This window comes from Grampus griseus (assembly GCF_964374135.1).
Source record: "Grampus griseus genome assembly, chromosome: 5".
NCBI lineage: Eukaryota > Metazoa > Chordata > Mammalia > Artiodactyla > Delphinidae > Grampus > Grampus griseus.
This window is the reverse complement of record NC_138998.1, coordinates 68,076,139-68,103,821: the sequence shown is the minus strand read 5'-3', so window position 1 is coordinate 68,103,821 and position 27,683 is coordinate 68,076,139. Positions and strand designations below refer to the sequence as shown.

The following is a 27,683-nucleotide window of genomic DNA, read 5'->3' as shown; positions in this document are numbered from 1 at the left end:
TATTTGGGCTATTGTGAATAATGCTGCAATGAACATAAGAGGACAGATATAGTCTCGAGATCCTGATTTCAGTTCTTTGGGATATATGTCAGTAGTGGGTTTGCTAGATCATAGGTGGTTCTATATCTCATTTTTTGAGGAACCTCCATATTGTTTTCCATAATAGCTGCACCATTTTACATTCCTACCAATAGTGCACAAAGTTTTCAATTTATCTGCATCCTCATTAACATTTGTTATCTTTTTTTTTAATAGTGGTCTTTCTAACAGGTATCAGGCGATATCTCATTGTAGTTTTGATTTGCATTTCCCTGATGATTAGTGATGTTGAGCATTTTTCATGTACTTACTCATGATTTGTATATCATCTTTGGAGAAATGTCTGTTCAAGTCTTTTGGCCCTTTTAAATTGGGTTATCTGTGGGTTTTGCTACTGAGTTGTATATTTAGGATATTAACTCCTTATCAGATGTATGGTTTGCAGATATTTCCTCCCATTCTTTAGGTTGCCTTTTCATTCTGTTGATTGTTTCCTTTGTTGTGCAGAAGCTTTAAGTTTGATGTAGTCCCACTTGTTTATTTTTGCTTGTGTTGCCTATGCTTCTGGTGTCATATCCAAGAAATCACTCCAAAGATCAATGTCAAGAAGGTTTTCCTCTATGTTTTTTTCCTACGAGTTTTACAGTTTCACAGTTTCAGGTTTATGTTTAGATCTACAATCCATTTTGAGTTGATTTTTGAGTATGATATAAAATAAGGGTCCAATTTCATTCTTTTGGATGTGGATATCCAGTTTTCCTAACACCATTTGTTGAATAAACTACCATTTCCCTTTATTACCTTTTTTCTTAACTTTTTCCATGTGGTTCAGTGATTGAGTTTGTTACAGACCTCAACAGCACCAATTCTGTTATTTCATTTTTAAATATGAGTCAGATTTACGTAAGATTTAGAATGAAATACTCGTTTTGGAAAGAACAAGATTGAGAAGATGCTTGAATGTCAGATTAGATGCTTGGATTCTTATTTGGCTTATAATTGTAGTCTTTATTCACCAAATGTTTACTGGGATCCTGAATCCTGAATATAAGCAGAATATGTACTACTATCCTGCTTATTCTCTCTCTTAATCTCTCTCTGTTTCTCTCTTTCTTTCTTCCTCCCCAGCTTTTTCCTTTTCTCCAAGTTATACAAGTGTGGTTTAGGTGTGATCCTTATCTTGGAGAGCTTATAAACTAGTTGTGATTGTGAAAGAAAAAATATTTTTTAAGGAAAATTAAAAATTGTGATAAATACAGTATAAATCTAGGACTAGGGGAGCTGAGAAGTGAGAGAAGGCACTTGGTATTTCATTCAAGCATGGGAGGGGTTTCGGCATGACGATATGGGGAGAGTGACATTGCAAGCAGAGGCAGTGAAGTAAGCAAAAACATGAAGTTAAAAGGTAGGAAGAAGAAGATCAAATTACTAGAGGCAGTAAATAAATATATTAGAGTGAGTAGTGCAATGGAGCAGAAATGTATGCTGTGACTATATGTACATAACCTTGAATATTGGGCTGAGATGTTTAAGTTTTTAATTTTCTTTTTATCTTAAAAAGCAACTTTTTCCTAGAGACAATGTTCCTAGAAATAATGTGTCTTTTCATGACCCTTATAATCAATAACATTTATTGAATATAAGATATGTACATAGAACTGAGGTAGACATTGCAGAGACTTACCCTCAAGAGTCCTTAAGGATGGCGACAGATGCGTAAACAATAATTATAATACCATGTGCTGAATACCATAACAGAGATATGCCCATGAAATAAATAATTATGGAAAAAGAAACAACTGTCTCTGAAGGATCTGGATAAGATTTGTGGTTCAGTTAAATAGGGAAGATAGACTTTCCAAAAGAATAATAAATCCAGTCTAGTTAAGATCAAGGGGGAAACTTAGAACATAGCAAAAAGCTCTGTGAAGCTGCTTATGGTGAATGGAATGAGTGATAGGTGATAAACTGGAAGTGTGGTTTACAGCTAGATGCTAAAGGGCATTGAGGGTCAGAGTAAAGGCTTTGGATCTATCTTGTAGACAATGAGTATTCACTAGAGCTATCAAGCAGGGAACTGTTAGCAGGGAAGTGGCATGAGTAGATGCATGGAAGAATGGTGTGGCCCGGTTCCTATGAGTTAGGCCAGTGGCTTTGAGGATGGAGAGGAAGACTGGAGATTCAGGAGGAATTGTCAATGCGTAACAAAGGACTAGAGCCAGTGTGCTATGTGGAAGATAAATAATAGATAAGGGTAAGTCATTTGCCATTTTTCAAGATTTTAGGAGGCAGCTGCAGACCCTCCCAAAGAGAATAGCTTTTAGCTTTTACCGCTAAAAACTCTCATTCCAAATTGTTTACTGATTTTGTTTTTAATGGACTTGCTAAATCTCCCAAAGCATACCATCTAAAAGCCATCATCACCTTATGGTTTCTATAAAACTTTCACACAGGTTTCTTGTTTTGGTCCCTGCCTAGTTTTCGTAGTTTTCTCACTTTTCTCAGATAAGAAAAGCTTTATAGTTGCTTTTTTTACCCCTGTTTTAGGTAAATGAACCAATGTTCTTAGCATTTGTCCTGGAAAATCTTTATTTAGAAAGACGTTATGTACAATTTTGGATTTCATTACTCTTTTTCATAAGAATCATCATCGAACTTGATATTTTCCAATGGTTACATTTATTTACAATATATAAGTACCTAACATGTTTGTACCTTACGTGTTAACTCTGCTTTCGTCAGCAATTTCTGTCAGTTAGGATCAGGGTTGGCTCAGCGTTGCACAGACTAAAATAACAAGGACTTATTTTTCTCACATAAAAGCCAGACCTACGTAATTGGAAGCTAGACTGGTGCCATTGCTCCACAAGGTCCTCAGGGAAGACCCCACTCTTTCCAGCTCACCTGCCATCACTCGCTCAGGGGGAAGCCCTTGTTTTCATGCCCTGAGATCATCCAGCCACCTCAACTCATCCCCCTCCAAACAGCAATAAGGCAAAGGGTAGGGAAGAGGGCAAAGGCCAGTTGTCTTTAAGGAAAGGGTCTTCAAGAGTACAGAGACCTTTCTGCCTACATTTCATTGGTCAGTACTGAGTCCATAGCCACAGTTAGCCGCGGGATATGCACAGAGATGTAGCTAAATCGTCTATTACTTTTTGAGAAGGTGAGAATGACTATTAGGGGAAATTAAACTTAAAAGGGAAGGAGGAGGAAATAGGATATTTGGGGCAGATAACCACATTAGCGAGCCAGAAAACCTTTGGTCAGTTGCACTTCCACCTGGGTTACCTCTCTGAATCTGTTTACCCTTCTAAAAATTAGTATAATCATTCTGTCCTAAATTCTTCATCGTGTTTGTGGTTGAGGGTCAAATACAATGATGAATTTATCAACACTGAAAATTGTGTTGCACAAAGGTAAAGTATTATTTTAAAAGTATTAAGCAATCTTCTGAATCAATAGATATTAGTCAGGTGATATGTCGGTTTACATCAGACCCTTTGGTAACCTTATTTGACAAGCAGAAGAATCATATATTAATGACAGATAACTCATATAGAGAGAACACATCTCTGCTTATGAAACACTTTCAAGAACATGATAATGCACTTGATTCTTCTGTCAACTCTGTGCAGTAAGGATTATTATGCCCATTCTACAGACAGGAAAACTAAAGCAGAGAGGTTAAATGAGTGGCTCAAAGGCATGTAGTTTCTCAGTGGTGAGTTTAGAAACCACTTTGTCTACAAATCTCTCCCACTTTTTTGTAATCTTTGTTGCTGCTTTAATCTTTACATATGCCACACTTCTTGTTGCCCATTTGGTAAAGTCTAGATCTGTAAGACTGGAGTGACAAACTCTCAGTTATTTATCCCTACTTTGTCTACATGGTGTTCTTTCCCATTCCTCCCCAACATGAATCAAATCCTTCAATCTGGCAGTCCATTCCTATATACATACACTACCCTGAAGAACCACTTACTTCCTGCCCTACTATAATGTTTATGATCTTCGCCTACTCAACTTCTGTCCCTTCTTTAAGTGTCAACTTGGGTCTCATCTTCTGTGTGAGACATTTCTTGAACACTTCAGAACACAGTTCTTCCATTTCCTTGAACTTCTGTAACATAGAGACTATATATAGAATGCATATATTACATTTAATTATAGATATACATTATACACTGTATCAGATTATTCCATATGTCTTAGCTCTCTCTGACAGTGGTAAGAATATTGGAGGAACAAAAACTAGTACAGATTCAACTTAAGGCAGCTATTAATTCTTAAGTGTCTGCTAAGATCTAGTCTCAACTTTCATGACAGATGAGGGAAAAGGTTCAAAGAGGCAGAGACGGGTCTGGTGTCAAATATCTAGGAATTGAATCCTGCTGTACTAAACTTGTGGTCTTAGGCTTGATCCTTTACAACTACCAGTTGAACATGTGACTAAAAGCCAAATACTGTGTGGGTGTGTTTAGCTTACTATCCCACGTTGAGAGAAGCCCAGAAAAATAGCATTCCTGATTAATGGTAATCCCTGGGTTAATTTATATATATATATCTTATATTCAAAACTGAGAAGATGACCAAAACGATGGGAATTTTATCAGTAGAAAAGATAGATAAGAACTTCTAACTAAGTCAGGATGTTAAAGTGAACTGCAAGGCTATTCTCTTATGCACGCAGTCATAAATGTTTAGTTCATATTCACGTTGCCATCTATACAGCCTAGTTATATGATTGCTTTCCTCCTTTATGTAATATAAATTCTTTCGGGATGGGGACAATGTTTTATGCTTATGCTCATTTTGTAATATTAATGTTAACTAAAATAGTGCTATATAGGAATATATAATTCATAGAAATACATTTTTGACAGAAAAATGGATTATCTTCTTATTTATCTTCTTTCTGGTGTTTGAGTACTTTCTCCAAGTAGACAAGTAGACTGTTGAATATTTTCAGTAATGGACAACCCAAATATTTAAAGACTACAAGCGTGTTTTCATTTTATCTTAGAATATTGAATTAAATTTATGAAGTTGATTTTTAATGGTTTGTGCATAATTATGCATATATATATATATATATATATATTTCCCAAGATATAAAATCTGTCTGTTAGAGCTTAAGCTATCTAGCAACCATTGATACCTCTATTTATCTATCTATATTTACATGTAAAAATGAAATATGGTACATGAAATATGAAGAGAAATGTTCTCCTGCCACTAGCATAGTGAAGGATGAGCCAGTGTTTTTGTGTTCATCTTGTGTGTTTAAGACAGTGTTCAGGACCACAAGGAAAAGAAGCTCTGGCATATGTTATGAAGAACATATTTTATTATTACTTATGATTCCAAATATGTTTTCTTCTGTTGAGAATTTTTTGGTTCAAATTATTTGTTTGTTAGAAAAAATCATCTTATACTGTTTGAGTATATGTTCATTTCACAGAGCAGAGATCCTGAACTCTCAGATCCATGTGGGGCCCTTGGAGTCCTTCTAATCTAATCCCTTTATTGCAGATGAGTTTATGTGATTTACCTGAAGTCACATAGTAATTCGTCATGGTGCAGAGACAAGAAGCCAGTTCCCCTCACTCTTAGAACTCCTCTCTCTCTCCTAATTTCAATTCATAGGTTTTAATCTTCAAAAAAAATCATTTTAAGAAGCAAGATGATTTATTCAAAAGTTCACTGATCCTTTCCTCTCTCTTCCTTTTTTCCCCTCTAGCCCTCTTCAATCTAATCCCTGTGGGCCTGCGTGTGGTGGCCATCCAAGGGGTGAAGGCCAGCCTCTATGTGGCCATGAATGGTGAAGGCTATCTCTACAGCTCAGTAAGTACCTTGTTGTGTGTGCGTGTGTGTATGTGTGTGTGTGTGCGCGCACATAAACTGGCATGGAGAGTAATGAAGTAACCATTATTTTAGGGAAGAAAATTACAAGTTGAAGTCAATGTATATTTTCTGACCCAGTATATCAGGATTATTATGAAGATTTTATAATTTACAATGTTAAAGATCACGCTCTGTTGAGAAGGAGCTAGTAACCCTCCATGTGATACAAATTCTCTTTTTCTGTCTCACTTCTAGAGGATAATCTTTTGAATTGTACCTTTCTGTTTAATTCAAGAGGTAAAACATTTTTTCCTTTCTCCTGTTACCTCTCCTTCAAGCACAGAGGATGGTTTAGGAAGCTAAATTCTTGAATTTGTCTGGGCGTCTTCTCTGGCTTGTTGTGGAGAAGAAAACCTTTCAGAATAGACTGTGTTTTTGTTTGTATTTAATAGAACTGTGTAGTACCTAATTTGTCAGATTCCTGGGATAACTGGTCACTTTAAAGACATGTGAATTGATGGAATGAGCTTTGGATTAGGGGCTGGGATATTTGAGTTTTATTTGCATTTCAACTACAATATTCCTGTGGGAAAGTGGCCTCCTCTCTTTGACTTAATTTCCAAACTTTTAAAATGAGGGTGTTGGATCTCATGTTGTCTAACATCTCTTTTGAATCTAAAACTAACAAAATTAGGTGGCATCAGTGGCTATATTATGAGCCCTGACATATTTTAAAGTAGTTAATGGTCCCACTCTCAAGACAATAATTTATGCATTGAGAGAATGCAGCTGCACTGAATCTTCTGTATGTATATAATTCCTGCTCTGTTCTAAGGGAATTCCCTATTTGTAGTTCATGATGAAATATTCTTGAAAATCATGGTTACAGATTTCCACCCTTGCTTTCTTTCATCTCACTAAATAAGACAAGGTTATTCAGGAAGTTCACTTATGCCCACTAGATTCTCAATTAATTATTGAATAGCTTTTATTAAACTTTTTCCACAATCAATTAAATGAATCTCTGGTACCCTATGCTTGCTTACTAGTAGTACCGCTGTCATTCATATTAGAATTTTTAAAGATGCCATTTTACTCTTGAACATATTCACATCTGAGTATGCATTTATATATCAGATGTATAACATACACATTTTTTCAATGGTGTACTCAAAATAGTACTTAAAGATAGATACATTTTGGTCAAATGGTCAAAACAATGGGCTTTCATTTTTAATGTGTCATAATTCTAACATTTCTTAATGTCCAGTTATTGTGAATCTATATTTTTAATGTGAGAATTAAAATAAGAAAAGGACAGTTATTGTTTTGAATAATTCCAGTTGGTTAAACTTTTTTAAAAAAAGTTTTGAATGCAATACAAACTAAAATATTTAGGTGATCTTAGGATAGTATTGATTTAAGAAGCTAGACTAAAGGTAGACTATATTTATATTTAGAAGGTTGTTATTCATTTTTATATTTATTTAAAAGGTAATAATTCTGGTTGTAATTCCACAAAAACAGAGTTCAGATTTCTGAACCAGAGTTCATTTCCAAAGGTCTGGGAAGAAGAAAAACACAGATTATCTGACAACAGTATTGTAGCAGGTGGCAGCTGTATAGGAGCCCGTGTGTGTTTTGTGTGTGTGAGTGTGTGTGTGTGTGTGTGTGTGTATGTGTGTGTGTTAAGGGGGGTGCAGGCAGGGAGGGGTCCCCGTTGTTGGGTGCAATCCCAAAGTTCCTGGGAGAGGAGCCTGGGTATTCAGCATGACATAACTGAACTTCATATGTGGCAGCATTTTTAGAGATACATTTTTTCTTTTTTTCTTGCTCAGAACTAGGCTTAAGATACAGGGAGCCCATAGGAGAGGTTTTAAGAAATTCTTGACTAGAGAATTTTACTGTAGGTACTTTCTTGTAAAGGATCTAACACCTTAGTAAAACCAAAAATGACCTGTTGAGTTACCTGTTTTCAGCTTTCCTCTTCACTTAAATCAAATTTGCCTCATACCAAGAATTGCAACCCTTTTCCCTGTATGGTACTGTGAGGCTACTGGAACAATTCTTCTTAATTATAAGCTGGGCCTCACTGACATTGAGCATCAGGTTCCCTACTTTCAAAATCACTCTCTTTCTGGATAGGACTAACAGAATGAAATTCTGGTTTTTAATTTTAAGCAGGGGCATAGGCCTGAAGATTTTGTTATAGGACGAAAGGGGGCCAATATCGGGAGAGACAGACCTGAAAGAGAATTGGGTATCAAGGCTTCATCACACTGGTTTTGCCGCTTGTCTGTGTGGCATGTCTCAGCAAGAGAGCACTAGTGTGGCCAGGAACCTTGCGGGGAGTTAAAAACAGTATGTTACAGGCTTTCGTGATGTGCTTTTGGTATATGTTAAGGCTTGAAGTTATTTGAAAAGCAGTTTCCTACTTGATGTTAAACAGTGTAGCTGAGCACACCAATAAGGCCCATACCTGGAATTATGGCGGGCGCAGGGGGACTGGTGGTGTGTGTCTGAAGGCAAACCCTAGAGGTCCTAAAGAAGCTAACATAGAATCCAAGAGAAATTCTCAAATGGTATCATTTATCTAGTGGCATTCACCTTGTCTGTATTCATATTTAGGCTAGGAATTAATTCCCCAGTTACTTCTGATTCCCCCTCACCCCACCCCCTTTACCAGGAGACAAAAGAGACAGTAGTAAAGACCGAGTGACTGTTAGGTAGCATAGAGCTAAAGTTTCCGGATCCATTCTGAAAATATTTTAATAGGTGAGTTTAATCCATAAGCATTTAATGAGATTGTTGATGCATCTAGATTTGTTTTTGCCCTTGTAGTTTGCTTTTTATTTTGCTTCTATTTTCTTCTCCTTTATTTTCTCATATTACTGAAACATTTTCCTAGTCTATCTTTATTCTTCTGCTAGTTCATAAACGGAGGTTATAATTCTAGTGTTTTAATGATTTAGACTTTTTTAACAGACATACATATGTATATAATTTGCTAAATAATAAAACGTATTATTTATTTCTGTCCTTCCTCCAAACAGCTGATAGACCTTAGTATGTTTTCTTGCTTAGTAAACACCACCACCCTTCTCACCAATTGGATTATTTACACTTTAAAATTAATATGCACAATTAGTTATTATTCTATACTAAAAGTTACATTTATCAATCTTTAAAATAATTTCTGTGCACACAGGTTTTGTTTTTGTGTTTATCAAATTCGGTCCCTCTGAGTTTACTTTTCTTCTAAACAAAATCTTCCACTGTTTTCAGTGTGTGCATCTGTAGGTGGTGAATTCCCTTCATTCTGGTATCTGTGAAAATGCCTTCCTTTCACTTTCACTCTTGAATTACAGTTCAGATAGTTATACAGTTCTTAGTAGACCTATATTTCCCCCAGCACTTTGACAATTATATTCTATTGGCTTCTGGCGTGTACTGTTGACTGTGAGAAGTTTGCTGTCAGTTTAATATTCTCTCCTTTGTAGGTTATCTATATGGAAAATTTTAAGGACTTTTTCTCCTTATACTTTATGTTCTGCAAATTGACTATAATGTCTAGTTGTAAATCTAATTAAGTTATCTTGTTAGAAATTCAGAATGCACTTTCAATCCAAAGAATCAGACTTCTCTAATTCTGGAAAGTTTTAACTCTTCCCATTTACATTTTATTTCTCTGTTATACTTGCCAGTCTCTTGTGCTGATAATATTTAAATCACTTTCACTAGAAACTTGCAAATTTATCTGCTCTAGAAATGATGCCATCTGTTTAGTGATTTCAGTCACTACGCTTTAAATTTTTGGATGTTTAATGGTTTCCATTCCATATCTACCTGATCTTGATTGATTTCTTCCTGTTTTTACTATCTGGCTCTTTTTACAGAAAGTTATTAACTCATTTATCTCTCTGAGCTTTCTTATAATACTTGTTATACTTTTCCATAAAGTTAGTTTCTTTTGTAATGAATTCATGTTTCAATCGTTGATTTTGTTGGCTGTCATTTTTAGAATTAGACTGAGATTATATGAGACTTTAGAATTTGTTCTGCATGTGTTTGGAATTTTGGTCTGTAGGCCCATTTCTCTCTTTCTTTCTTCATGATCTTCTTCTTTTGAAGTCTGCCCTCAATTTCTAGCAAATTTTTGGTTGCTGCTATCCAACCTCCAGTGGTCCTAGTTTAGAATAAGATTTTAAGAGTGATTTCAAGGCTGCATCCTAGGGTAACACTGGGGTTAGGAAAGGGGGCCTGGGCAAGGGTATGGCTTGGTCCTGTTTCTCTCATTGTGAGTCTATGTCTATCATTGCATCTTGCTTAAAATACTAGCAGCATTTTTAAAAATACAGTTGATATACAATATTATATTAGTTTCATGCAATCTACATGGTGATTTGAAATTCACATACATTAGGAATAATCACCATGGTAAATCTAGTAACAATTTGTCTCCATACAATTATTACAATATTATTGATCATAGTCCTTATGCTACATATTACATCTCTGTGTCTTATTATTTTATAATTAAAAGTTTGTACCTCTTAATCCCCTTCACCTACTTTGCCCAACCCAACACCCCACCTCCCATCTGGCAACCACCGGTTTGTTCTCTGTATCTATGAATCGGTTTTCATTTTGTTTTGATTGTTTTGTTTTTTATATTCCACAAATAAGTGAGATCATATATTGGGTTGGCCCAAAAGTTCATTCGGTTTTTCCATAACATCTTATGGAAAAACCCAGATGAACTTTTGGGTCAACCCAATAGTATTTGTCTTTCTCTGTCAGACTTATTTCACTTAGTGTAATACTGTCTAGACCCAACTATGTTGTTGGAAATTGAAAGATTTCTTTTTCTTTTAAATGTTCCATTGTATATATATACCACATCTTTTTTATACATTCATCTGTTGATGGACACTTAGGTTGTTTCCATATCTTGGCTATTATAAATAATGCTTCAGTGAACATTGGAGTGCATATATCTTTTTGAATCAGTGTTTTTGTTTCCTTTAGGTAAATACCAAGAAGTGAAATTGCTGGATCACATGTTCTATCTTTCATTTTTTAAGGAACCTCCATACTGTTTTTTTTATAGCGGCTGTACCAATTTACAGTCCCACCAGCAGTGCATGAGTGTTCCCTTTTCACCATATCCTCATCAACATTTGTTATTTATTGACTTTTTGATGATAGCTAGTCTGATAGGTGAGAGGTGAATTTGATCTCATTGTGGTGTTGATTTGCATTTCTCTGATGATTAGTGATGATGAGTAAGTAGCAGCATTTTTTATTTCAGCCTTTTAAGAGTTGGAGCAGGAAAATTATACCAGTCCCTCGTGTGAGCAGGTAGCCTGGCTCTGGTCCTTTATTTTACACAGAGGGCTTTTATTCCCATTGACCTGAGCGGAGTGGAACTTGGGGTCACACCACCCCCTTCAGGACATGAAGCCCAGTAGGCCTGCAGCTGCCACTTGCTCAGTGCTTTGTATTTCCATTCTATAGGGATGATTAACTTGCTTTGATCCTGGTTATGTCATTTACACCTTACATTGCCAAATTCAATGTCATGAAACTTTATTTTCTTCTAGGGCTTTTATGGTTTTAGGTCTTACATTTCAGGTTTTAATCCCTTTTGAATTAAATTTTGTGTATGATATAAGCAAATACCAGTATAGATGAGGTAGGTCAAGAAAAGGAAATTCCAGTTCAATCTTCATTAAAAAAAAGTTTTTTTGATTGATGTATTGTTGACTTACAATGTTGTATTAGTTTCAGGTGTACAGCAAAGTGATTCTGTTATACATAAATATATATATATATGTATATATATTCTTTTCAGATTCTTATAGGCTATTATAAGATATTGAATATAGTTCCCTGTGCTATACAGTAGGTCCTGTTGTTTATCTATTTCAATGTTCACTTGTAAAGTCAACATTTCTTATCCTATTTGCTGCTGCAGTTAAGGATGTGTCACTCCATACTGTTACAACAGAATATCAAAGGCATAATTCTTTGACATGCCTTTAGAATTCCATGACTAAATCTGATGCTTCAGTGAGAGCAGACAATGTCGAGATTGCAATAATATACTGACTTTATATTGAAAAACTGAGTCAAGAGTTACTGAGAGGGCTTCCCTGGTGGCACAGTGGTTGAGAGTCTGCCTGCCGATGCAGGGGACACGGGTGCGTGCCCCGGTCCGGGAAGATCCCACATGCTGCGGAGCGGCTGGGCCCGTGAGCCATGGCCGCTGAGCCTGCGTGTCCGGAGCCTGTGCTCCGCAACGGGAGAGGCCACAACAGTGAGAGGCCCGCATACCACCAAAAAAAAAAAAAAGAGTTATTGAGAAACATAGAAAGGGTCTCTGAGGAAGAAGAAAAGAGAGGGCCAATATTGAAAGTTATTGGAAGAAGACTGCTTTATACCCACAAAATGACAATAGGATATTTTTTATTTTCTCCTCTAATTTCTTTTCTTCCCCGCTATCATAGATGTCCAAAATTTCTCATCACTGAGGATGAAATACAAATTTTCTCATTTTCTGCAGCCAAAAATAACTTCCACATTTTGCACTTTGGTAGGACATTTATCTGTATATTTCCTTTCTTTCTTTTGTTGGAATTATTTGTTTTCATGCCCTATCTATATAATTAGATGCAAGTTCCTTAAAGTTAGTAATCATATCTAATGTAGATTAATATATACCATAACGCTGAAAACTGCAATTCCTATGTAAAGATAGCTGTTAAAATTTTGTTGATCAGTTGATGGATGCATTTCATGCAGTTTAATTTTGACAATAATTCATTGGCCATCTGGTCTTAATAGTTGTTGTAATAATTTTCCTGATTGTAACTTTATACACTTTCCAGTTCTGTTAACTGACTCAACTTTGAATAGGCTATGACTATTCTATGGAAACATGGAAAATTTGCTAAAGGAATCTTATTGTGCATACTTCTCTGTGGTGAAGCTAATGTTGTATTGTAATTTTAAGAGCTGATGTTGTCGTGTTTTCCTTTCTGTACTTAATATTGCTTATAAAAGAAAAAAAAGCAAAAATTGGCAAGGATATCTTCTTGGGAAGCCGCTTGGTCATTACAATTCATCTCTCACTGGAAGAGTTCTATTCCATAATGAAAAGAAATGGCAGTTTTTTAAAACACACATATCTAGAATAGAGGTACAAAATAGTTACCCACTCTGGAATTTGAGTTTCTCCATCAACTGACTTCCTCATGGAATGTTCCAAAATTTGAGGCATATGCAGAAATATTTCTTGGGTAATGGTACCTCTAAAAAGTCTCTAATATTGAAGGAGAGCAAGAGGGAGGGAGGGAGGAAGAGAGAAACACCTTAGCCATTAATGCCAGATGGATCACAGAGTTTTGAAGTTACTGGTGCCTGAATAGAGGGAAGTCAAAAGCCAAATTAGAGGCTTGTTCAGCAAGTAGATTGTTAAATATTCAGTTAGGGTCATTTGCATAATTTTTCCTTCCATATAATTGTGGTTTTCTTGAATTTTGTAACATTTCTTTTTCATCTTAAGTTGATTCTTGGCTATAGCACCTAGAAAATAATTGCTTATTTTGCCTACTTTTTTTTTTTTGCCCTCATGTATATATATTTATTAGCTGAACTGGGTTATTTTTAATCAACTAGAAAATATATATGTGGAATCCTGTTAGCCCAAGAATCTGGCTCTGTTGCTTGCAAATATGTGAAGTGAATTTTTGTTGCTGTTGTTGAAATTAGGTTGCCTTTCTTTAGAAAGAATCAACAGGTCATTAGTTATACGTTCAGTAAGGACTAAATGATGGTAAGCATCCATTTTTACCTTATGTTTTCAGTAGTAAGTGGTGTTGGTTTTATTCCAAGAAATTATAACTTCTGGAAAACATTAATACTTTAGCTCCTGGGCTAGCCTTAATTGTAAAAATTAATAAGAACCTGCTATATAAAAAATAAATAAAATAAAATATACTGAAAAAAGAACTAGCATATGTGTTTCCAGTAGCATTTTTCATTGAAAAGTAAAAATAGTATTAAGCTCTAAGAGCAGCACTAATGAGGACCTTTGGTTGAATCATTTGAAAATGATACTACATTTTATATTTTTTATTTCTACCTTGCCAGGAGGCACATTAGGCCAACATGTAGTCATATATCCAAAATTTCTCAATTGTATTTCTTAGGTCATTAGTGAATCAGGCAGTATTAAGCAGTATTTAAGAATGAAAGCTTTAGAAATAAAACTGGGTTTGAATCACGGCTCTGTAACTTACTTCCTTGTGTCATTGGGGAAATTTGTTAACCTTCTAGACTCAGTTTCCTTGTATATAAATTGGAGATAATTATGAAAATACCAGCTTTATAGGATTATAGCAAGAATTAAATGAGACAATGCATGTAAAACCCTAGTACTGTGCCTAGTACATAGTCAATGCTCAACGTCAGCCACATGTAGTAGTAGTAATAGTAAAATAGTATAGTAGTAGTATTAGTAATAGTAGTAGATACATTAAATAAGATGCTCAATGTATCCTAAATCAGTTTCTTACCATCAGTTCATGAAGTTCACATAGGATAATTCTACCCGAATTTTCAGTGGTGATTCCTGGTTTGCCTAACCCACTATCTTTAGCCATCCTGGCCATGGGAGGTTGGTTGCAGAGCATCTCCCATTTAACTAGAGCCAATTAGTTTCAGGCCCAAGACTTGACTTTATCTGTTGAAGGAGAGTTGCCTTTTTTTTTTTTAACTGAATTTAGAACTGAGAGGATCAAGGACTACAGCCATCTTAAAAACACAAGGAGAAATCATATCTTAGAATGATTCCAACACTCAGAGGACAGAAAGTCTCTAGGTGGAAAGATGGCGAAACCAGTTCTTGTTCACATCCTTTGACATTGTACGTGAAGACATACGTGAAGCCAGCCCTACCTCTGAATTTTCAGTCTTAGGAGCCCATAATTACCCTTCTGTATGAACCAGTTTGGGCTGTATTTGTTTTTAACCTGCTTAACTGATAAAGTGAACCAATTTTCAGAGTGTTAAGACTTTCCGAGAAAGCTAAAGCTCCATTTGTTCCGTGTTCTCTATGTCTTTTCTGGTGAATAATTTCCCAGTGGCCTCCTTCTGAAGAGTTATGACTTTACTATTGCTCTCTGGGCCAGCCTGATTCCCAAAAGAGATTATCTGTTCTGATTCGTTCTACCTTCCCTTGCCTGTTCCCCTCCAAAACCAACATAAGAATTAGTCATTTTCATATGTAAATGTTTCTTGGGTTTGTAACAAACAAATCATCGAAAGATAAGAATCAACTTTTCTTTCCTCTTGCCCCCCCAGCATGAGCCAGTTTTTCAACTTTTGGGGACTTCTTCAAAATATGTCTTTATATAACTCCCTTGGAGGGAAATATATTGCATAAAATAAGTGTGTAAGCCATGACTTTCATAGACTTCAGGGAGGGGAAAAGAGAAGAAATTATGAGTGCTAAATGCAGAGGGAAAATCAGTAGGTTTTCAGGTGAGATTTGAATGAAATAGAGATGCAGTGAAACAGAGAAACAGAAGCAATTCATTTTTATGACCAAGTCTGCAGATAAGTTCACGCTTTGAATAGATAGCACCGAGGAAAAGAATATGAAAAAACAAAACAAAACATTGTGATAGGTGGCCAAATTAGAACAATTGTCAGAGAAGGACAGATTGCAAAGTGCTGCATTTTGAGGAGATTTCAAGCCGACAGCCTCCTGCATTTATGGTGTACCTAAAGTTTGTTTCTGCACCACAGAATTTTAAAATCTAGTAGTTAAATTTGGGAAATGTTTTAGCTACCTAGAAATGTATATGTCAAAAAGTGACATATATTTCAGCTATCTCCAAATGGAAAGCAAGACATTTATTTTGAGTCCACTGAAAACGTCAGTCTCCCATGGGGTACCTATATGTCATGGTTCATCCAGAAGAGTTCCAGTTTATGCCTGATGTCTTAGTGTAATTATTGACACTACCTGTTTGACCCTCAGAAGTGTCCTGGATTAGGGTTTGGGCAATAATTATACAGTCATGTTACACATGATTCTACATATGACTCAGTGGGTGATCTGAGGTGTCAGTATATGCACAAAATCTTACTGAATAATTTGAAAATTACCTGTTCTGATTTACTCCCCAAGACCAAATCTTAATGATAAATTTCTTAAGTTCACTTTCCTGTATCACCAGTGATTGAGTTTGGCTGTGAGTAAAAAAGACACCCATAACAATGATTTAAAGGGGTCAAAGGTTTAAGTTTTCTCACATAACCAGAAGTCTGGAGATAGATAGTTACTGGTATTGGTTCATTGACTGGCTAAACAACCCTTGGCTAAAGGGCCAAGGTTTTTACATTTATTTGGCCTTTTCCTCGTGGTACAAGATGGCTCCTGCCTCCCCAGCTAACATGTATACATTCTGGGAAGTGAAAAAGGGGCACAGAGAAAGAGATGGTGCCTTTATCAGGAAAGAACACTTTCCCAGAAGTTTCAGCAATGTCCGTAGTGATGTCCAGTGATGACCATAGAACTGTGTCACATGGTCACCCCTAGGTGGACGGAGTGTGGGGAAATGTCTCAATTTTTTTTAAAAAAAATTTGAGCTACATATATTGCCATATTCATCAAAACCAGGGTTCTGTTAATATGATGGGGAAAATGGATATTGGGTAGACACTTGGCAACTGCCCCACTTCTCCAGGCTGAGAATATAAATGTAGATAATGTAAAACTTTAGCACAAGAGAGTCAAAGAGACAGCAACTGAACAGATTGAAGACTAGATATGCATGTGTAGTTTCTTCATTAGGTAATGTAAAATCTTTTGAATTACTATAAATATTGGTTGCAAAATTTATGAATCTCTACTAGGAAGCTAAATATTGAACTCTAGAGACTAACGGGAAGAGATCTTACCTGTAATTTTATTCAGGTCCAAATAGATTAGAATTTCCCTGGGATTTGGTGACAGAAGCTTTCTGCTTGTTGACTTTTCATGATGGATCGCTGGATATTTCCTCTGAAATTTCTCTCTATAGCTAGGGCAAAGATGAATAAGCACTGCTACTTCAACTTCCATTCTTCTATTTCACTGGATGGGTAAAAGTTCTCTCTGTAGGAAGCTGTGAGAAGTTGTGAGGGAACTGAAAGTCACTATGGAGTGGGATATAGCATATTGACTTGTAAGGGTATGCTTGCCTGTGGTTTCAATACAGATATTCCTGAAACTCCAGCAACTTTTCCATGCTCCCATTTAACCAATAATTTACCTATTTATTTAGTGTAGATAGTGTGGCTCACATTGTCTTAGGCACTGAAAATGAAATGAAAAACATTTCCATTGTAGTGGGAGAACAAGACGACACATAAATAAATATGGAAATTTACTATATAGGATTGGTTTTTATAAAAGAAAAAATATATTTCAGTAATAGAGAATAATAGAGAAAACTAATTTAGATAGGATTGCCATGAAACTTTCTTTAAGGAGATGATATTCATGCTAAAACCTAAAGGATGAAGCGAAAGACCAAACCAGAGGAAGTGTACTAGCAGAGGCAGAAATAAGTGCAAAACATTCATAGGAGTAAAATGTTTATAAATCTTATTGTTTCTCACACATTCTATCATAATTCTTGCACCTGAAGTGCTAATTCTAATATCTGTTCATTTTAATTTGCTCGTCTATTTGATTTAAAATATTTTTACATATTGTGTGCTGAGTACCATTTTGGGTGCTCCAGGCATGAGAGAGGAAAAGAACAAACACTGCACTTTCATACCATAATAAAAGAATGAAATTGTTAAGGGTTATAAAGGAAGGAAGCAGGGTTATAGAAACATAATACATTTATGTCTTGGCATATTTTTTTAATTTTTAAATTTACATTAATTCTCATCATGAATTTCTTTCTGTTATTTGTGCTATCCTTGTATTTTGACTCTTTTTACATTGAACCCAGGAATAAGTTGTATGTTTTTTAAAAATTTGTATGCTGTTTATTGAATTCTTTCTTTATTATTAATATTCCTAAGGGATTTCCAGGAACTTTCTCAGTAATTTCAATGAAAAGACTTTATTGGCATTATCTTAAAACCTTGAAATCTGATTAGTAGCATGTTGCCAAAAATATTTATGTTTTAAAAAGTCCACATCACATACAAAAAGTAACTTAAAATGGATCATAAACTTAACTGTAAGAGCTAAAACTATAAAACACTTAGAAGAAAGCATAAGGCTAAATCTTCATGACCTTAGGTTAAACAGTAGTTTTAGAGATATGAAACCAAAAGCACAAGCAACACACAAAAAAATTTCATCTTAATTAAAACATTTGTGCTTCCAAGAACACAATCAAGAAAGTGAAAAAGACAACCCAGAGAAGGGGAGAAAAGTTAGCAAGTCATTTATCTGGTAAGGAATGTGTATCTAGAATATATAAATAACTCATAGAACTAAAAATGAAAAGACAAAAGTGTACAAAGGATTTGAATAGACATATTTCCAAAGGAGATATACAAATAGTTAAGAGCCACATGAAAAGATGTTCAACACCATTAGCCGTCAAGGAAATGCAAATCAAAAACCACAAGGACTCACCACTTCACACCCACTAAGATGGCTTTATTAAAAAAGATAATAACAAGTACAGGTGAGGATATGGAGAAGTTGGAACCCTTATATACTGCTAACGGGAATCTAAAATGCCATAGCCACTTTGGAAAATAGTCTAGCAGTTCTGCAAAAGGTTAAAGATAGAGTTACCATATGACCCAGCAATTTCACTACTAGGTATATACCCAAGAGAAATGAAAATGTAGGTCCACACAAAAACTTTTCTATATTAATATTCATAGCAGCATTATTTAAAATAGCCAAAAGTGGAAATAACCCAAATGTCCATCAACTAACGAATGGATAAGGTGTGGCACATTTATTCAATATAATATTATTTAGCAATAAAAGAGAGTGCTGAGGCATGCTACAACATGTATGAATCGTGGCAACAGTATGTTAAATGAAAGAAACCAGTCACAAAAGACAACATATGGTATAATTCCATTTATATGAAATGTCCAGAATAGACAACTCTATAGAGACAGGAAGTTGATTAATGATTATGCTGTGATAAATGGGAACAGACTGCTACTAAAGGGTGGGAGTTTGCTTTTTGGGGTAATGAAAAAACTACAGTTGATTGTGATGATGGTTGTACAGCTCTGTCAATATACTAAAAACCATTGAATTATACACTTTGAATGGGTAAACTGTATGGTATGTGAATTATATCTCAATAGTGCTATTATTAAAAAGTTAATTCTATTTAAAATATCAATTTAATCATGATTTAATGGAGATTAAAAAGTAAATAAGATCATTTTCCCCTAATGGATTCCATACACATTAATTGAATTGTATTTTTTGTTTGTTTAAAGTAACACAAAGTATGAATTTCCTCACAACTGGAGGGGCGTGACAGAACTTTAATACTCTGGTGCAAAAAGTGGAAAAAGGAGGACGAGCAGAGTAGAATTTGTTTTCATTGTGAAGATGTGTCCTACAACTGTAAACACCATTGATTTTGACCACAAAATACTAGCTATGAGAGAAGAGTTTTTATAATAAGATTAATATTTGCTGTGACATTTTAATTTACTTACTGAGCTTGGACCTTTAAATTATTACTGTCAGGGCTCTAAAAATTTATACCTGCCTGTTCATGTGGTGATACTTTTGGAGGTATATGTTTAAATCACAGAATATATATATATATATTCCCTCTTTGGCTCAATTTAAAAATGTTTCGTGAGGAAATCTTGAATATTTTGTACCTTAAAATTGCATCTTGGAATATACAAGCAGCTCATGCAACTCAATATCCAAAAAACAAACAACCCAATCCAAAAATGGGCAGAAGACCTAAATAGACATTTCTCCAAAGAAGATACACAGATTGCCAACAAACACATGAAAGGGTGCTCAACATCACTAATCATTAGAGAAATGCAAATTAAAACTACAACGAGGTATCACCTCACACGAGTTAGAATGGCCATCATCAAAAAATCTACAAACAATCAATGTTGGAGAGGGTGTGGAGAAAAGGGAACCCTCTTGCGCTGTTGGTGGGAACGTAAATTGATACAGCCACTATGGAGAACAGTATGGAGGTTCCTTAAAAACTAAAAATAGAACTACCATACGACCCAGCAATCCCACTACTGGGCATATACCCTGAGAAAACCATAATTCAAAAAGAGTCATGTAACACAATGTTCATTGCAGCTCTATTTACAATAGCCAGGACATGGAAGCAACCTAAGTGTCCATCAACAGATGAATGGTTACAGAAGATGTGGCACATATATACAATGGAATATTATTCAGTCTTAAAAAGAAACAAAATTGAGTTATTTGGAGTGAGGTGGATGGACCTAGAGTCTGTCATACAGAGTGAAATAAGTCATAAAGAGAAAAACGAATATCATATGCTAACACATATATATGGAATCTGAAAAAAAAAAAGGTTCTGAAGAACCTAGGGGCAGGACAGGAATAAAGACGCAGTCGTAGAGAATGGCCTTGAGGACATCGGGAGGGGGAAGGGTAAGCTGGGACAAAGTGAGAGAGTGGCATGGACAATGGACATATATACACTACCAAATGTAAAACCGATAGCTAGTGGGAAGCAGCCACATAGCACAGGGAGATCACCTCAGTGCTTTGTGACCACCTAGAGGGATGGGATAGGGAGGGTGGGAAGGAGATGTAAGTGGGAGGAGATATGGGAATATATGTATAGATGTAGCTGATTCACTTTGTGACAAAGCAGAAACTAACACACCATTGTAAAGCAATTATACTCCAATAAAGATGTTAAAAAAAAAAAGGAAAGAAATATGTGCCATGCTAACGCTAATCAAAAAAAATTATTTTATTGAAGTATAGTTGATTTACAGTGTTGTGTTAATTTCTGCTGTACAGCAAAATAATTGTTATATATATATATATATATATATATATATATATATACATTCTTTTTCATATTCTTTTCCATTATGGTTTATCACAGGAAAGTTTAGTTTTTTGTTTTGGGGGGTATTTTTGGCATGCGGCATCTTAGTTCCCCAACCAGGGATCGAACCTGTGCCCCCTGCAGTGGAAAAGCAGAGTCTTAACCAGTGGACTGCCAGGGAAGTCCCCAAGGTTTAGTATTTTTTAAAGCCTTATTTAGCTTGAACTTTCCTTTGATATTTTGAGTTGTCTGTTTTGCCCTTAGATCTGCCAGTGTCACTTACCCTCCAACTTGGTTTAACATTATATTCGTTTTGAGTGCTCGGGTGATATGTGAGGTACTATATGATTGGGAGGGTTGCAAATTGGTTTCTGGGTTTTTTTTCTCAGTTTACTTGTATGCCTTTCTAATGCCTGATTTTTAATATAGGTATTGTCAAGGTGTGGTTTTTATTCTTGAAAAATTTTAATGTATCTGCTAATTCATTATCCCAAGAGTGATTTGGCATTATTATAATAATGTAAAATATACATAGATATGGAGTATTGAGTAGTAGATTATTATAATAAGGATACCTTTCTTAAGACTTTTTAACTGTGTTTCCTGGTTCTCATTCTCAAATCCATACTTACAAACAGGCTATGTTTTTGATGCCTTATTATTTACAAAATGAAGAGACACAGGCAGAGTCCTCGCTAAGATGTATTATGTGAGAATGGAAAATGGAGTTGTATAGCCCTTAAGTCTCAAGTGAAAAATGCAGAGGGAAGTAATTGGCCACATCCCAAACTCTTTTGAGAGGCTGATCCAGTAGTCCAAAATGGAAAATGAAGTTTCCAAAAAAACATTCCCCAAAGACGCATGATTCATTTTGTGTGGCAATAAATATAACTCTTTGAACACTGTTAGTTATTTGGCTAGTTTACTGGAGTCCAAGTGTACCTAACTCTGCAGATCAACTTCTCAAAAACTCTTAAAGCCCATCCCAAGTGTTTCCCCTGAAAATCAGCTGTTTGTTGTCGTTGCTGTTATTTTAATTATCTTTGTAGTATCGAAAGATCTTCCGAATCTACCAGTTCTATCTATGCTGTCTAGCACTGTGCCCACTCTGGCTTTATTTTTATGGGCCCTCAGTTAATAAGGGTGATCATAGAGGTCAGCTACACTAAATCAGTGGCTCCTTTCCTAATATTCACAAAAATTAGAACCTGATTACTGCTGAAACATCTCTAAATAAAGAGTGAGGGCTTTATTACCTGAATCGTACACTGGAGATGACCGTTAGGATCATCATCTTTTTTTTTTTTTTTGCGGTACGCCGGCCTCTCACCGCTGTGGCCTCTCCCGTTGCGGAGCACAGGCTCCGGACGCGCAGGCTCAGCAGCCATGGCTCACGGGCCCAGCCCCTCCGCAGCATGTGGGATCCTCCCGGACCGGGGCATGAACCCGTGTCCCTTGCATCTGCCGGCGGACTCTCAACCACTGCGCCACCAGGGAAGCCCGATCATCTTCTTTTTACTGTGCCATTTTTGGTTCTAGTCCTGCAATGTGGAGTCACAGAGAATGTGTTAATTGCTTAGTAGCACTCGGCACATGGTGAGTGTTCTAAAGCTGTTGACTGTTGTGATGATCAAATGAGTTTTTCCACCTCTGTGTCCATTTTATCTCCATCTCAGTCGTTATCCATATATCTATCTATGTATCTGGGAATCTATCTATTTATTTATCTTCCATTACTTAGAATGATGACTGACACCCAGTAAGGGCTTTAAAAGTGTTTGCAAAAATTATTATATATATATATTTCTTTCTCACGTGATGTTTTCAACTATTTGGTGAACACAAATATTATAGGAAGTGATCATGGTTTTCATGAGAACATGAACCAGTTCCATTTCTTTCGCAAGGAAGTTAATAAATACTATTTATTAAATAAAGTAACGAGCAATAGAATCATTAATTTTGTAAATTGAAGGAAAGCTATAAATAATTTGGTTCAATTCCTCCTTTTTTCAGATTAGAAAATAGAAATTTGGACTGAACTTTTTTTCATCCCTTTATTATTCAGAGCTCACTCTTTTGTTTATACTATATATCTCTCCTGAAGTGTGATATTATAATCTGTGCAAGTGATATTTTATTAGTTTCTGCCCTGGTTTAGCCCTTGCTGAATACTAGTTGACTCTCTGGGACCAGCAAGAAACCATTCATGGTCAGGAAGTATTGGTCAGCAATACAGGGCTGGGGGAATTAAAATTCTTTCACTTGCCTCTTAGAAATATCTGTTTAAGAAATTCTTTGATATTGATTTACTTTCAAGCATTGATTACTTTTCTCCCTGAAGGTAACAGTTTTATGATCATTCTACTGGTCTCTAACAATGGCTTACCTGATTTACTGATACGTAAAAAGCCTACAGAAATGTATTTTTTCATTGACTTTATACTTGCCCAGAAACAGCATTGGTCTTTATTATGTTTCAATGGGTGACGTGAATTAGATCCATAATAAGCTGAATCCACGCTAAATACAGCTGTAATGTAGGGGAACCAAGATGGTATTCCTGGCAGCGTTCTCATTATATGTGCTTTACTTCCATTTGGTAGTCATTTCTGTAAGTTCCAAGGAAATTCCTGCTATGAAAGGTTTTCTCTTACTGACATTGGCTAAAGAGACATTAGACCCTTATTAGATGTGTGTTTTGCCTTTGCTAATTCTTTTCCCCTGAGCCAGCCCCAGCCTTCTTTCAATAGGGTTTGCTTTGCTTCCCATTACATTACATTCCAAACAAATCCCTACTTTGTATTCGCACTTGTTCCACTTATCACCAAAGCCTTCTGATAGCTCAATTTATATCTAATTTTTCCTCCATTTATCTACCAAAGCCCCTTTTCTAGAATGTCTCACTTTATGTTACACAGAAGGTATTTCCTTGGCCAGATCTTTGGTGGTCAACAGGATGCCTCTCAGAAAAATATGCCCTTTCTCCCTCATTGGAGAGTCAGAACCTCCAACTCTTCTCCATTGGGGGTTGAGGCGTATTTCTATATGAACCTGATAGAGGTTATGGGAATCAGTAGGTTAATAAGGCTTCTATAATGGATCAATCTGTGTAGGAGTTTCCAACTTACTTTTCTTCTTCCATATGATAGAGACCATATAAACAAAAACCTTCATCCAGAAAATGTTTCTGCCTGTGCATTTTTGTGTGCATTGTTTTCATTTATATTCAAGCAACTTTCATGCTTGTCGTGTGATGAGATCCACATAAAAACTCCAGAGAGGTTGATCAGACCAGTGTAATTATCACTATATTATAAATATGGAAAATTACTCAAAGGTGATAGGGATCATTAATACCAGTGTCCAATCTAAGATTTCCCTTCCTTACTTGAAAAATGAATATTCCTTTGCTTGCAGTAGTAAAGGATTTCTATTTAAGAATGTTAACTTCTTTGTTTATTTTCCATTTGAGACAGAATATTGGTTATGGTGTGTCTGGAAGGGTAAAGACTGCTTTGAAGATGTGAGAACTGGGAATAGAGAGTTTGGCTGGGAAGTGGAGAGGGAGGCAGTCAGAGAATGGGCATCTCAACCTGTATTTCTGAGAAGGAAAAGAAAAAACAAAAGAATCATCTGTCTGCTTAAAATTTCTTTTATATTTAGCCTTTTAAGTTTGTATGAGAATTAAGTGTGTTAAATTTACTTTTTTTATTTTGGTATCTTGTAGTGGTGCCTACCATCCTAAGCATCAAGATATGGTATACAAGAGGGCCAACAGGACACAGTATTATACTCTTGTGCAAAATGATTCAGGGATTCTATTTAAAGTAGTTGAGCATCTGTGAGTCTCTGCTTAATGTGTTTATATGCTTCTTGTTTTCTTTCTTCCATTTCCATCTTTCCATTCTCCTTTTTCCTCTCCCTCCATCCTTCCCTCCTTTTCTCCTTTTCTCTCTCCCTGTTTATCTCTCTCCATCCCTCCAACCCTTCCTTCTTTCTTTTTTTTTTTTTTTTGGTATAATCTTTATTTAACAGACATTCATTAAACATGTGCTATATACAAAGTGAGGTAAATGCTTTAGATGCCTGTAATACAAAGAAGGATATAGAACTTATGCTTTCAAAGGAGCTTATAGGCTGTCGGAGTAGGTGGTAATACAAAAATCAAGGCATTCAGGGTGGAATCTGCCGAAGTTCTGAGTGCAGAATAAGCACTATTGTAGATACTCTAAGTGCAATACTGAGGTCATGGAATGGAGAGGATATTTTAAAATCTTGTCCTGAAAATATATTTCATATCAGTAAGACCTAGTGATTTGCATCCAGGAAAATACTGGCCACTGTGACCTGTTCTAAATCATATTAAAGATTCTATTGTCATATCACATAAAGTAGGTATATGTGATAATATATATCACATCTTTTAATATTAGAAATTGCTATGTACAAATGGAGTTGAATGAGAAATTGACTACTCTAGGTCCCTTAATTAAGATCTCCTGTTGCCTCCTTCCTATGCAGGAGAGCAAACTGGTAGTAAGATAGATAACAGATACTCTATTTTGTAAGACCTATGAGCAGCTGGGTGCTTGCCACGGTTGCTTACTCAAACTTGCAGAGACTATCCCACGTTTGTATTTATGTGTGGAGAGGGAAAGTGATAATTTCAGAGAATAATGGAGAGGTCACATGAGGAGGGGACAAGTGAAAGCAAAGTCATTTTTTAATACCCAGTAGGAAATGTAGAAAGCTTGGGGATAAACCTTTTGCAGGCACAAATGTGTCAAAAAGCTGTGGAGGGTTTATACTGTGCAAGATCCCTTAGATATGTGTGTTTTGGTTCTACAGCCCATTGCTTTGGGGCCATTGAGTAGGAATAATAGCTCTATCCAACTTAACAACCCCTCAAGTTCTCACAGTATTAAATGAAAATGATGATAATAATTATGTTAGTAATCATATTTGAATGCTTACTACATGTTTGGACTCTATAAATTTATTGATTCAATCTTCATGGCGACTCCCTAAATTATGTCCTAGCATTATCTTCCTTGGACAGGTGAGAAAATAAAGATGAAGTGATTTACTCAAGATTACCCATATGGGAGATGAAGCTATTAACTCTATTAAATACTGAGTCTCTAATAATAAGAAAATGTCAATATTTATTTACATGTGGTGCTTGGTAGTTTCAAAGAGCTTTGACATCCACCGTGAGGTATATTAAGTCAGGTTATTTATCCTTTTTTAAGAGGTAAGGCATTTAACTTCAGGTCTATTTACTCCAAAACCTAAGCAGAATTCACTGCACTCTGAAGTCTATTCATAATTTAAACCTACATAGATGTGTCTAATTTTAGACAAATTTCCAATCAGATTGGCTAAAATCTAATAGTTTCTTATGCTTGGGAATGTACATTTTAGTCTCTTAGTAATTATCTTATGCATTATACAATCTTCACTGGAGTTACCAGATAAATGAGATGTCACTGCACTTAACAGCAAGGATCACTGCTGCTAGCTTTCGATTGGTTTCATCTGTTGCTGGGAGGAGTTGCCATCTCTCAGCAGCTGCCAGCCAGGCAGGCATTTCTGATGGAGCTGAGCCCAGGTTGACAGTAGCTAGAAAAGGAACGTGTCCTAACCTGGCAAGGACATCCTTCCAGTCAGTGTTTTTGTCCACCAGGCTGACAGAATCCCCAATTTTGATGCATTTCATTGCTTTTCTTGAAGCCCATTTTTGTCCTTTTTTCTTTCTTTTCCTTGCTTAAATTTGTTTAGTTGCTGACAGACCATATTCATGCACTGTACAAAAGAATAAGTAAATTCCAATTAGCATCTGAAATGCAGGAGAACTTGGTTCCAGCTCTAGTGGGAGAATGATATATTGTTTGATTAAAAGAAGGAAGAGCCATTTCTTCTAAATAAGGCACATCATTTTCCTGGCAATTACAAAAGGGAGCTTTAAACGCCCTCTTTAGGATTTTGATGAAAGAATGAGAATTGTTCTATTTGGATGGCTTCCCCTGTTAAAATCCTGTTTATATACAAGGTGACTGAAATAGATGCTGGGGAAAGAAAAGCATTATGTTTGTTCTTCCCCTTCTTGACTTTACATGTCATTAGCTGTCTGCCTGGAATGTTCTACACCCTGTTTATTAACTCTTCTTCACCCCTTAAGGTCAGGCTCCAATGCAAGACTGATGGTGAAACTTTCCACATGCACCTCTATTCACTCCCTTCTTTGTGTCCTCAAAATGCTTCAGTTATATTCCTGTTTTGGGACTTCCCATAGCAAACTGTCCTTTTTTTTTTTTTTTTTAATGTGAACTATAGTTTTCATTTCTTTATTTACATGTGGTATTTTCATTTTGCCAACTGTCTTTATAGTCACTCTTCTTGGCCATTTCCATTACTAAGTTCTTGTATGTCTAAATGTTCAAGGACCACATTTTATGCACTTTTGAATTCTTAGCACCTAGTACTGTGTCTGGACCTAGTAGACACCAGTCCCTAACCTCCCAGTACCAACCCCAAGATGTTTAGTAAATCAACAAATGCACACTGTGGTGCAACATTCTCCTCAATCTTCAAACAGCTCCATTCAGGAGTCTCAAAAGCCAGGCTTATGAGAACTAAAAACATATTTATGTCTTTGACCCCTGAAATATATTAACTGCCTCCAATCATACCCCCGTGTGGAGGGATTTGAGTGTTCTCTAATTA

The 27,683-nt window shown here is 35.9% G+C and overlaps 1 protein-coding gene across 1 annotated transcript in view; it reads left to right on the top strand.

Moving 5' to 3' along the window:
* Positions 1-27,683, top strand: part of FGF12 (fibroblast growth factor 12) — a gene marked incomplete at its 5' end in the record, with an annotated part of 243,638 nt that overhangs the window by 66,872 nt on the left and 149,083 nt on the right. Inside the window, one exon of the mRNA XM_082654973.1 lies at positions 5,780-5,883. Within this exon, the coding sequence (XP_082511099.1) occupies positions 5,780-5,883 (104 nt within the window). The remainder of the gene's footprint in view (positions 1-5,779; positions 5,884-27,683) is intronic.